General features: G+C 40.6%; 1 protein-coding gene across 1 annotated transcript in view; it reads right to left on the bottom strand.

The window, feature by feature from the left end:
* Positions 1-210: 210 nt before the first annotated feature.
* The window catches only part of LOC139667274 (kalirin-like), a gene marked incomplete at its 3' end in the record, with an annotated part of 16,969 nt that continues 3,865 nt past the window's right edge, over positions 211-13,314 (bottom strand). The window contains exons 2-3 of the mRNA XM_071546726.1: positions 434-640; positions 211-290 (exon numbers count right to left, since the gene is read on the bottom strand). Coding sequence (XP_071402827.1) covers positions 211-290; positions 434-640 — 287 coding nt within the window. The remainder of the gene's footprint in view (positions 291-433; positions 641-13,314) is intronic.

Below are 13,314 nucleotides of genomic sequence, written 5' to 3'. Positions count from 1 at the left end.
TTCACATTTAAGAAGCTGGAATCAGACAATTTTGACTTCTTTTTCTTAAAAAATTGACTCAAACCGATTAATCGATTATCAAAATAGTTGGCGATTCATTTAATAGTTGACAACTAATGGATTAATCGATTCATCGTTGCAGCTCTAAAAACAACAGCAACAAAAACTCCCGACGACGCGGGCATCTTATTCTCGAAGCCGATTGGTTACCTGTTCGATGACGTCATCCTGCAGGTCAGGCGGTCCCAGCTCGATGCTCTTCCTGCTCTCCTCTCTTCCCGTCCCCGGACCTGTCAATCACGTCCATCAGTCAATCAAGTGAACGAAACAATCAGGAAGAACGTGAAAAATATCGAATTATTGGCGTTAAAATTTGAATTTTTTTTTTTTTTTTTTTTTTTTTTTTCAGTCCCCACCCCTCCCCTCCCCTCACCGCTCTTCTTCTGCTTGCTGTTTGGCAGCTTCTTCACGGAGCTGCCGTGGCTGAGGCGGCGCACGGGGCTGGTCAGCCACTTCCTCAGCGTGTTGCCCGAGCGCTTGGGCCCCGGGGAGCTGGACTGCAGCGAGCCCAGCGAGGCCTGGGGCTGCAGGTTCGCCACCGAGTCCGTCTTCCCCTCCGAGCCGCTCACCGCATAGTTCTCTGAAACACATAAGAAGGGAGGAGGAGGAGGAGGGAGGAGGGAGGAGGAGGGAGGAGGAAGAGGAGGAGGTGGTTCAGGTTCATGTGGATCTTTTTTTTAGAGATTCGCTGAGACTCAAAAGGAGGAGAGGCTGCGGCTGGTCACAGTCCTAAAGTTAGATACAGTATATATATAAAGTAGGGCTGGGCAATATATCAATATTATATCGATATCGTGATATGAGACTAGATATCGTCTTAGATTTTGGATATCGTAATATTGTGATATGGCATAAGTGTCTTTTCCTGGTTTTAAAGGCTGCATTACAGTAAAGTGATGTCATTTTCTGAACTTACCAGACTGTTCTAGCTGTTCTGTTATTTGCCTTTACCCACTTAGTCATTATATCCACATTACTGATGATTATGTATCAAAAATCTCATTGTGTAAATATTTTGTGAAAGCACCGATAGTCATCCCTACAATGTTGTCACAATATCGATATCGAGGTATTTGGTCAAAAATATTGTGATATTTGATTTTGTCCATATCGCCCAGCCCTACTTACAACTGAACATTTAGCCCACTTCGTAGAAAATACCGAGATATATATCGTGTATTCAGCCTAAAAATACCGAGATATGATTTTTGGTCCATATCGCCCAGCCCTAATATAAAGCAGACATACGCACACATATAGAAATAGTGGAGTCCTACAAGTATTTGGGGAATATACCAGATAATAAACTGACATTTGAGAGTAACACTGACATGGTGCACAAGTAAAGCCAACAGTGTCTAAGCTCCAGGTTGAGTCTGTGCTCACTTTCTCCTTTATCTGCTGGTATCGATCTCTCAAGGTAAGACACAAAAATGTAATCAATAAGGTGGTTAATAAACACTCTGAAGGATCTTTACAACAAACTGTTACATAAGAAAGCAGAATCCATCCGGTCTGCTTGTTCCTTTACATCAACAGGTTCAGTTTCTGTGGTCTGGTTCCTCCTCAGACCTCCAGCTAAAACTCAACAGACACAAACTCTCCTTCATCCCCTCGGCCCTCTCCCCGCTAAACTCTTTGCTAAAGTTATTCTTTTTTTGCCCCCAGACTGTTTCATCGATTAGTTTCCTGCATCAAATTAAGATCAGGAGGAGATTCATATCACTGTAATTACTTTTCTGGTGATTTAAGGAAGTTAACTGAAGTTTTTAGTGCAATTATTCCTACATAGGTCCATCAGCTGTCAACCTAAACCTGCTCAGTGGAGGCTTTCCCAGTTCAAATGCTGCAAACCGGACCCTGATTGGACGGATTTCAAGTCATTCTGTAAGTGAGGGAGCCAATCAGGAGCGAGCTGCAGCTGTGATGCGTTTCCTGGCGTTAGACTGAAACTGAGCGGAGAAAAGCCAAGTCAAACAAAATCTCAAGATCTTAGCAATGTCTCCATTAAACATCTTTGATCCTATGTGTGTATAAACAGAGGGAAAGGTGAATTCTATAGCAGTTGACCTTTGACCTTTCTGCTTTGTGTGTCGGTCTGTAAACTCAGCTAAACTCTTTTATCTAGTTACAACCTGCTGAAACCAAACAGGAATGTTCAGTCAAGTCCTTCAGCTTTCAGACTCTGTACACACACACACACACACACACACACACACTTTTTACTGTTCGTCAGAGATAGACAGGAACAGAGAGGAAAGCAAAAAGATACACAAAGATAGTGAGAAAAGAGAAAGAGATAAAATAGAAAAAGGAATGAGGAACAGGAAAAGGAGAGAAAATAAATATGTTGCAGAAACAGAGATAGAGACAAAAAAACAGAGAAAGATCAAATAAAGATATATAGAGACAGAGGGGAAAAAGAACAGACAGAAGAGAGAGAGACAGAAAGACAGAAAAAAGAAAAAGAACAATCCAACAGAGCAGAGAAAAAAGAATAAGATAAGAGACAGAGAGAGAGAGAGAGAGAGAGAGAGAGAGAGAGAGAATGTGTTCTCCATATGGAGCGGAGAGATGAATCAGCTCTTTGATAACAAGAACACTGGACACCAGTCTGCTCTCTCTCTCTCTCTCTCTCTCTCCCTCTCCCTCTCTCTCTCTCTCCCTCTCTCTCTCTCTCTCTCCCCCCAACATGAGCGCATGAGCACAAAGCCTGATGGGTAATCTTCCAGTTTGTATTCAGGAAGTTGTAGTTGAGTTTCTCCTGCTCCTGCTTCCTCAGACAGACTTTACGCTGACACAGCAGCTTCAGCAGACTGGTTTCCATGACAACCTGCCATTTCAGCTGGATCCTGTCTAATTCATGTTTCCATTGAAAGCCTGAATGCTAACAAGTGTCCACAACCCAAAGATATTCAGTTTACTGTCATAGAGGAGGAAAGAAACCGGAAAATATTCACATTTAAGAAGCTGGAATCAGAGAATTTGGACTTATTTTTCTATTAAATTACTCAAACCGATTAATCGATTATCAAAATAGTTGGTGCTTAATTTAATAGTTGACAACTAATGGATTAATGGATGAATGGTTTCAGCTGTAGATGTGATGATCCACTCTGCTTCACCTCCAGCCTCACAGCTCAGAGCCAGAGGAGCAACATGGCTGCCAGCTGTGATTTCTTTTCCAAACATAAAACCCTGCTCCTCCTTCACAGCTAACGCTTTGTTAAACTAAGTGCAACTTTACATTTCAAGTCAAGTTTATTTGAAGCTGTTTCGAGTTTAGAGAGTTCGTTTAGTTCGTTAATTTAGTTTAGACTACAGATTTAGTTTAGACTACACATTTAGTTTAGACTACAGATTCAGTTTAGACTACACATTTAGTTTAGACTACAGATTTAGTTTAGACTACAGATTCAGTTTAGACTACACATTTAGTTTAGACTACAGATTCAGTTTAGACTACACATTTAGTTTAGACTACAGATTCAGTGTTCCAGTGAGTTTAGACTACAGATTTAGTTTAGACTACAGATTCAGTTTAGACTACAGATCCAGTGTTCCAGTGAGTTTAGACTACACATTTAGTTTAGACTACAGATTCAGTTTAGACTACAGATTTAGAGTTCCAGAGTGTGTAGACTACAGATTTAGTTTAGACTACAGATATAGTTTAGACTACAGATTTAATTTAGACTACAGATTTAGTTTAGACTACAGATTCAGTTTAGACTACAGATTTAGTGTTCCAGAGTGTTTAGACTACAGATTTAGTTTAGACTACAGATTTAGTGTTCCAGAGAGTTTAGACTACAGATTTAATTTAGACTACACATTTAGTTTAGACTACACATTTAGTTTAGACTACAGATTTAGTGTTCCAGAGAGTTTAGACTACAGATTTAATTTAGACTACACATTTAGTTTAGACTACACATTTAGTTTAGACTACAGATTTAGTGTTCCAGAGAGTTTAGACTACAGATTTAATTTAGACTACAGATTTAATTTAGACTACACATTTAGTTTAGACTACAGATTTAGGTTAGACTACAGATTTAGGTTAGACTACAGATTTAGTTTAGACTACAGATTTAGTTTAGACTACAGATTTAGTGTTCCAGAGAGTTTAGACTACAGATTTAGTTTAGACTACAGATTTAGTTTAGACTACAGATTTAATTTAGACTACACATTTAGTTTAGACTAGATTTAGTTTAGACAACAGATTTAATTTAGACTACACATTTAGTTTAGACTACAGATTTAATTTAGACTACACATTTAATTTAGACTACACATTTAGTTTAGACTACACATTTAATTTAGACTACACATTTAGTTTAGACATTGAGTGTTCCAGTGAGTGTACACTACATATTTAGGATTACAGAGCGATAAGACAACATACTTTGAATTCTATGAACCAGTTTGACTGGTTTTCATTCCACAGATCTGACAGAGACTCACTGAGGAACAGAAAGAAAAGCTGGAGTTTCATTTCAGCTTTTAAGATTAAAATATCCAGTGATACTTCTGTCTGTGCTATAGGTGTGTGTGTGTGTGTGTGTGTGTGTGTGTGTGTGTGTGTGAGTGTGAGTGTGAGTGTGTGTGTGTGTGTGTGAGAGAGAGAGAGATGGCAGTCATGAGTTAGCAGCGTGTCTGATCAGCTGCACTCACACACAGCTGGGAGCGAGGGGCTGTGGTCTGTGGGTTAGTGAGTGAGAGTGAGTGTGAGTGTGTGTGTGTGTGTGTGTGTGTGTGTGTGAGAGTGTGTGTGAGTGTGTGTGTGTGTGACAGGAAACCAGGGGTCAAAAGTGAACAGGAAGCCCTGAGGTGTCTCATTACGTTATCAATACCACTCCTTTTCTCTTTTCACCTCCCTTTCTCCCACAAGTCATTCATTCCTCCCTTCCCTCCCTCCCTCCTCCCTTCCCTCCTTCCCTCCCTCTCTCTCTCCCTCCTCCCTTCCCTCCCTCTCTTCCTCCCTCCTTCCCTCCTCCCTTCCCTCCTTCCCTCCTTTCTTCTTCTCCTGCTCAGCTCCTGCTTTCTTCATATCAATGCAGAAGAACCTGATGAGCCAGTAAATATGATACAGAAAATATTTGAGTCGTTTCACATACTTCAGATTGTAGTCAAGCTTCAGTTCCTACATCACTAACACTGCAGGCAACTGACAGGAAGGAGGTCAGAGGTCAGAGGTCACTGTCAGTCCGCTCTGCACTGCAAAACACGACACACTTGACAAGAACTTTTACTTACTTCAGGTTATAGTCAAATTATCTCACTGCAAAGCCAGATGTTAACACACTAATCCCCCCTCCACTCCCCCCTCTGGCGGCCATCTTGGAGGTCCTCAGCTCTGTGAACAGCTGACTGTGTTTCTGTCGTCTCAACAGAATTGAACAGACGGTTAATGTCTGTCTGTTTCTGACTGAACTGATCATTTCATCACTGATCCATCTGATTGATTTAGTGTTTAGATAATGTCAGCTTGTTAGCTAGCTAACCATAGCATCTGGTCAGCTAACCATCACTGTCTTGTTGTTAACACATCTGATTAGCGCACTAGCTAACGTAGCTAGTAGCAGCTAGCGTTAGCATGTTCACATTAACATCAGTGTGTTTGCTGGCTATCTGCCCACAGTCAATGGTGGAAGAAGTACTGAGATCTTTTACTTCAGTAAAAGTAGCAATACAACAATGTAAAGATACTCCATTACAAGTAAAAGTCCTGCATTCAAAATCTTACTCTTACTTACGTACTCATTATGCAAACTGTCCCCATTTAGAGAGTTATATTTTTCATAAATTATTGGAATATTAATACTGATTTATTGACATACATGTACATGTAAGCAGCATTTTAAAGTTGTCAACGTGAAGCTAATCTTAACAATTTATCTATACTTTTGGGTAGTCTAATCTATAACAATGCTATTTTATAGTGATTTTATAAAGATGATCAAAGGTTTTAAATATAAAATATTAATCTGAAAAGTAACTAGTAACTATAGCTGTGAAATAAATGTAATGGAGTAAAAAGTACAATATTTCCCTCTAAAATGTAGTGGAGTATAAGTACAAAGTAGCATAAAATGGAAATACTCAAGTAAACTACAATTACCTCAAAACTGTATACAGCACTTGAGTAAATGTACTTAGTTACTTTCCACCTCTGCCCACAGTCTGTGGTCACTAACAGTGCACAGAGTGAGACCTCAGATCCTTCATCCTCTGACTGGTGAATTAAGCCGAAGAACCCTGCTGGATCCTTCCGGGTCTCCCTGAACGTCCCCAAACCACGACTTGAGAACCACTGCTACAGTACAAGCTAATATTCAACTGTAGCTGGGCAGATTTTTAAAAGGAAAATCAATATATAGTCAAGATAAAAAAAAATTAAAAAAAATCCCTGGTTTGGTTTTGGCTGACGGTGTAACACTGTTTCCTGGAACCCCCACCCCCCGTGTTATGCTGCATTGTGGGTAATGAGTGTGTATCAGTAGGTTAGTTGTACTGTCAGCAGTGTGGTGAAGATAAAACACTAACCAAGGTCATCCAGTCCTGCTGCTGGGCCACAATGTCTCTCTACCTCTCTCTCTTTATCACTCTTTACCTCTTTTAACCTCTCTCTCTCTCTCTCTCTCTCTCTCTCGACACAAACACACTCAACGAAACAGAAACATGACACTGTTTACTCAAAAACACACACACACAGATGACCGATGACATCTCTCTCTCTCTCTCTCTCTCTCTCTCACACACACACACACACACACACACACACACAGACACTGTCGTCAGTCAGTCTGAGTGTTTCGGTGGTCGCTCCCCAAAGTACTATTGAGCAAAACCAGTCATGAGAGAGAGAGAGAGAGAGAGAGAGGTCACCTGTTCCTCTGTGTGTGTGTGTGTGTGTGTGTGTGTGTGTGTGTGTGTGTGTGTTCTTTCAGCAGAGCCAATAAGACGTTCGGTCGCAGCGCGGCCTTGACAGCTGGCTGACCAAAGGAACTCATTAAGGGCTAGAGAGCACACACACACACACACACACACACACACACACACACACACACACACACACACACACCTGACTGATAAGAGGTCATTCCTTTAACCTTTAGCTCTGCTTCACAGTCTGCTGCTGGACTGACTGAACAAGTAAACACACATCAGTAATATGGATTTTTGTGTGTTTACATATATATTTATATTTATACAGTGGCTTGGGAAAGTATTCAGACTCCTTCACTTTTTACACACTCTGTTGTATGACTGGAAAAAGTCTGGAAAAGTATTAAAAATGAATTTGATCATTTCCAGGTCTTGAATAGTTTGGGAATTTGGAAAAAAATGTCTGGAAAAGTATGGAAAATGTTGCGGTTCAGGTCCGATACACACATGATTCTAGCTTTTATGTTGTTGTAGAGCCACTTTGAGTCCACAGTTTTTGTTGATGTGAAGAATAATGTTCAGATAGAGGGACGCTCTTATTACCCAGCCGCTGTCAGCATGCATTATATCAAATACCCACCAAAATCAAATCCGGTCAAGAACATAGGGTCTGGGAAAAATATGGAATTTTAAAATGGAAACCGTGTAGGAACCCTGCCAATCATCTCACATATTCTGATATTTGTCACTGTGAAGAACAATCTTCATCTATACAGTGATATGACCTAGTTAGCAGGGGCAAGATGTCTATCTGCGTAAATCATATTGAACACCAGACAAAATCTTCAAAGCAAATCAAGGTCTGGAAAAAGTATGGAATTTTTTTTAATTGAAAATGTGTAGGAACTCTGTAAATTCGAAAATACCCCATAATGACGGAGCAAAAACAAATAGATAATTTAGTGAAAGCGAGAGCGGCTCTGGACAGATCCTCTCCTCCAACATGGCCGCCTGCCGTACCTCTGCAGGTCACAGATCAGTTCTCTCCGTTACCTTGTTGTCACTGACAGATGTGTCTGTGTCTGTTGTCAGACTGAAACGATATAAAACAGAGATTTGAAAATGCTAACGGACCAGAAATTTCTGTTAGCCTTGGCTAGCCAGTTAGCATTTTGTAACTCTGTCACATGTCTGTTTCACAGAGTTTCAGTCTGACAGCAGAAGCAGAAACATGTCGGGGAAACAGCTGACTGCTGAAACACTGAGTCACTGATCACAGACAGAAAGTTGAACTGCAGCCGGTTGCAGCAGCTGAACTTCAGTGCAAACGTAGGCCAGTTTAGTGTTGTCAGAAAAAAATAGTAATTTAAAACAAATTTCCTGCATTTCTACACCACCTAACCTCTTGGATTAAGTCAAGAAACAGCAACCCTGTATAATGTTAACCAAAAATGTAAAATTATGTTATATTACTAGATTTCAGCATTGAGGTGCTTACATTCATGATCTTGCATAGGCATACTAACCTAAAAAATCTATTATTGGGAATCGTGAGAAAGTTTCAGAGCGACAGACACAGAGCGTCCCCGTAACCATAGCAACTCACTCTCACTCCTGCCTGAGAGGAGAGGGAGAGACGCAGAAGAGCCGCTGACTGAGATTACTCTGAGCAGCATGTATGGGAATAAATTACAATATAATACATTTGTGTATATTTCTCGCTATTCAGATGGTCTGAATAACTCTCTGCTGCGCTGTGCTGCTCTGTCTCGTCTGTCCTGCTGTCAGTTTCCTTTTTTCGCGTCGCGACGTTATCAGTTATGAACTGCGTGAGAAAATGGACTTGTGGCGTGAGAGCGTGTGAAAAGTCTCACGGTCGATGCGTGAGAGTTGGCAGCCCCGTGAACTCACTTGACATTATTATGTATGAAACTAACGGGTTCTATATTAACAGATTCTATATTAACATGTTCTATAATAACGGGTTCTATATTAACAGGTTCTATATTAACAGGTTCTATATTAACGAGTTCTATATTAACGGGTTCTATATTAAGGGGTTCTATATTAACAGGTTCTATATTAACAGGTTCTATATTAACAGGCTCTATATTAACGGGTTCTATATTAACGGGTTCTATATTAACGAGTTCTATATTAACAGGTTCTATATTAACGAGTTCTACATTAACAGGTTCTATATTAACAGGTTCTATATTAACAGGTTCTATATTAACGAGTTCTATATTAACGGGTTCTATATTAACAGGTTCTATATTAACGAGTTCTATATTAACGGGTTCTATATTAACAGGTTCTATATTAACGAGTTCTATATTAACGGGTTCTATATTAACGGGTTCTATATTAACGAGTTCTATATTAACAGGTTCTATATTAACGCGTTCTATATTAACGGGTTCTATATTAACAGGTTCTATATTAAAGAGTTCTATATTAACAGGTTCTATATGAACAGGTTCTATATTAACGCATTCTATATTAACGGGTTCTATATTAACGGGTTCTGTATTAACGCGTTCTATATTAACAGGTTCTATATTAACAGGTTCTATATTAACAGGTTCTATATTAACAGGTCCTATATTAACAGGTTCTATATTAACACGTTCTATATTAACAGGTTCTATATTAACGAGTTCTATATTAACAGGTTCTATATGAACGGGTTCTATATTAACGCGTTCTATATTAACAGGTTCTATATTAACGAGTTCTATATTAACAGGCTCTATATTAACAGGTTCTATATTAACAGGTTCTATATTAACGCGTTCTATATTAACAGGCTCTATATTAACAGGCTCTATATTAACAGGCTCTATATTAACAGGTTCTATATTAACAGGTTCTATATTAACAGGTTCTATATTAACGAGTTCTATATTAACAGGTTCTATATTAACAGGTTCTATATTAACAGGCTCTATATTAACGGTGTGGCAGGGGAACACGTCACTTTCTGTCACAGTGTCTGGGTTAGTGGTCTGTTCACTCTACTAGTTCAGATGTAGCTGAAGTGTCATGGTGCAGCTAAACACAGACACACACACAGTAACAGTCAGTGTAGACTTTACACCTGAACTTACGACAGAGCTTATGTTCAGCTGGTGCAACTGGCTGCAGGTCTGTAAGCTGCTGAGAGGAAGAGGAAGAGCGGCGGCCATGTTGGAGAAAAGGATCAATACAGCCTGACTGAGCAGGACAGGCTGACTGTTTACTTGTTGTTGTTGTTGTTTTGCTGCTGTAACACACACTTTCCCTCAGGATCAACAACACTCCTCCTCCTCCTGGACTCAACACCACACAGCATCAGGTGTGTGTGTGTGTGTGTGTGTGTGTGTGTGGAGCACTGATGAACAGTCAGGTGAGCCGAGACAAGGAAGCTTTTGTTTTCCAGCTGACAGAAAGACAGACTGTCTACTGTTAAAACCCCATCAGTCACTATCTCACACACACACACACACACACACACACACACACACACACACACACACACACACACCTGACCTCCATCTGTAGATACTACAGGAGGTCTGATGTCAACAGGAACAGGCTTGATGTCTCTCTCTCTCTCTCACAGTCAGTCGGTGTCTTTCTGTAATTACTACACACACACACACACACACACACACACACACACACTTTCTCTCTCTATGAATGGCTCCATTGAGCAGAGGATGGAGAGCGCTGTGGATATTCAGACTCTCGCAACTCAACAGATGAACATATGTGCGACTACACACACACACACACACACACACACACACACACTGTGTCCACCTCCTATTTGCATACCTGACTTCCTGCTCTGTCTTGTTTTCCTGAGATAAACGGCAGCAGAACCGGCCTGACAGAACGTTCCTCTGTGTGTTCAGCAGAAAGAGACGATTATGGAACTTTAAGGTTTAGTTGCTATGGCGACAACACAAGTCTGGACATTAAGGCTGTGAAGTCTAACTAATCTGATTGGTTGAGTTAATCCTCAGTGGGCGGAGCCAAAGAACCTCAGGTGTTCTATAAACATATCTATATAGATATTTAGGTTTTTTTTGCTGGCGTCTGATCAGAGACTGGGACAAGACTATGGCCCTGGACCTTTTGACCCAGACCGGCCCACATCCAGCCTGCGAGTATTCCCCCCCCCCCCCCCACTGACACATACATGAACACAGCAAGACTTAGTGTCCCTACTTATACAGTATATACATTAATACTTCATACAGTTTGGTTGACCAGCAGAGCATCACTGTGAGGAGAAGATTGCCATTGCCATTTTTAGCACTTTAATTTGGTAAATTTCAACAATAAATATTTAAATTAACCAACACCAGGTAACAATAAATTCTGATAAACTATAAAGTTGTCTAATAACAAACTATAACAAATTAAAATGTGGAGTAAAGGGCTGGACATGTAGAGAGAGGACCTGAGCCTCTTCATGCTGCTGCAGTACTGACCTGGTCAGTACTGACTGACCAGGTCAGTCGTTTTGATGCCTCAGCTTCACGGGATTTTATTTTTTGTCCCTCAGTTTCTCTGCCCCACCTTTTCGTTTTCTGGAAGGATTCCTTTCCATTTTGTTACGTTTTTTAACTCAACCAATCAGATCACTGCTGGATCTGAGAAACGCTTCAGTCTGCACAGAAGATTATTTTAGTTCATCTTTAGTCAAATAAGAATTAGAATTATTAAATTCACTCTGATGGAATGTGTAAAGATCACTAAGTGATATCAGAGAGAGTGAAGTACTGCAGTACTACAGTAGTACTGCAGTACTACAGTAGTACTGCAGTACTAGGCAGCCCAGTGTGGAGTGTTCAGTATGTGAACAGTCATAAATCATCCTTCCCATAACCGGCCGCTCTCCTCCCATCATGCTTTGTGTCAGTAACAGGAAGAGACAGTAATCTGGGATGATGACATTCCTCTCATACCTCAATCTGTCTCTCTCTCTCACACACACACACACACACACACACAACACACACACACACACACCCCTATATGGATGATTTCAACAGCTAGACGGATCATACACACAGCAACACCAGCTAGCATTATAATGAATGAATAGGAAGAATTAAGCGTGTTGTGTTTCTGAGCACGTGCGCACACACACACACACACACACACACACACACACACACACAGGCCCGATTTCAATAGCTTGGACAGATTATATACGGACACAATTAGCAAGAACTGAAATGAGGAATGGGTTAGCAAGTGTGTTTCTTTCACGTTTGAACACACACACACACACACACTAAACACACAGAAAAACAACTTTACTAATTATCTTGTTTGCATACTAATGAGGGGACGGTATGATCGTATGTTGCTGCACTGTAAAAAAAATATCCATCTCTAAAGTCATGAAAAGATCCAGAAGAAAATAAGTCTGGATAAGATCTTTTTTTTTTTTGACATTAGACTTTTTTTTTGCAGTGTGAACACAAATATCTACATGCATCACATGTATAGATGCACGTGAACACACAGGGTGGCACATACATGACACACACACACACACACACACACACACACACACACACAGTCCCTAAGGTCCCTGATCAAAGGAAGCTGGTAGAAAGCTGTACAGATAAAAGGAGCTTTATGTCTAATTGAGTCTTCAAAGACTCCAGCAGCTTTATCAGGGCTGTACAACATAACTGGGTTACGAAGGGGGGGGGGGGGGGGGGATCCATACATACACACTATATGCATACACACACACACACACACACACACACACACACATCTCAGTACTGAGTCAGTGGTTGTCCGTTCTGTCTCCTCTAACAGATCTTTGCTGTACAATTCTTCAGTTATGAATTTGTACTTTGTCGTTTTTTTTCTGTCATGCCGTACGTCTGTCTGCACTAAGTAACATGTTTTATTCAAGCAGTAGTAGTAGTAGTAGTAGCAGTAGTAGTAGTAGTAGTAGTAGTAGTAGTAGTAGTAGTAGTAGTAGTAGTACTGATAAAATACTGTGTCAGAAACAGCTGAGTCTCTGCTGATGAAGCTCTGCAGCTCAGACTGAGCTAATGCTATCTGTCTCCACTATCTCTGTCAGTAACCTGTGTGTGTGTGTGTGTGTGTGTGTGTGTGTGTGTGTGTGTGTGTGTGTGTGTGTGTGTGTGTGTGTGTGTGTGTGTCAGGGTCAGTTTCCTGTCCATCTTCAGGGTTAATGGGTAATGGACGGAGCGTAGGATCACTTCCTCACTCAATCTCACACACAGAGTAATTGACTGTGTGTGTGTGTGTGTGTGCGTGTGTGTGTCAGGAAAACAAGCAATAATAAAAACAAATGGCTTCCTCTTCTCCACATCAAAC

Source organism: Centroberyx affinis, unplaced genomic scaffold (assembly GCF_046629955.1).
Source record: "Centroberyx affinis isolate AG114_WGS23_722 - 3 ecotype Tasmania unplaced genomic scaffold, CSIRO-AGI_Caff_v1 ptg005410l_1, whole genome shotgun sequence".
Lineage (NCBI taxonomy): Eukaryota > Metazoa > Chordata > Actinopteri > Beryciformes > Berycidae > Centroberyx > Centroberyx affinis.
The sequence above is the reverse complement of the archived record's forward strand: the minus strand, read 5'-3'. Positions and strand labels throughout refer to the sequence as shown.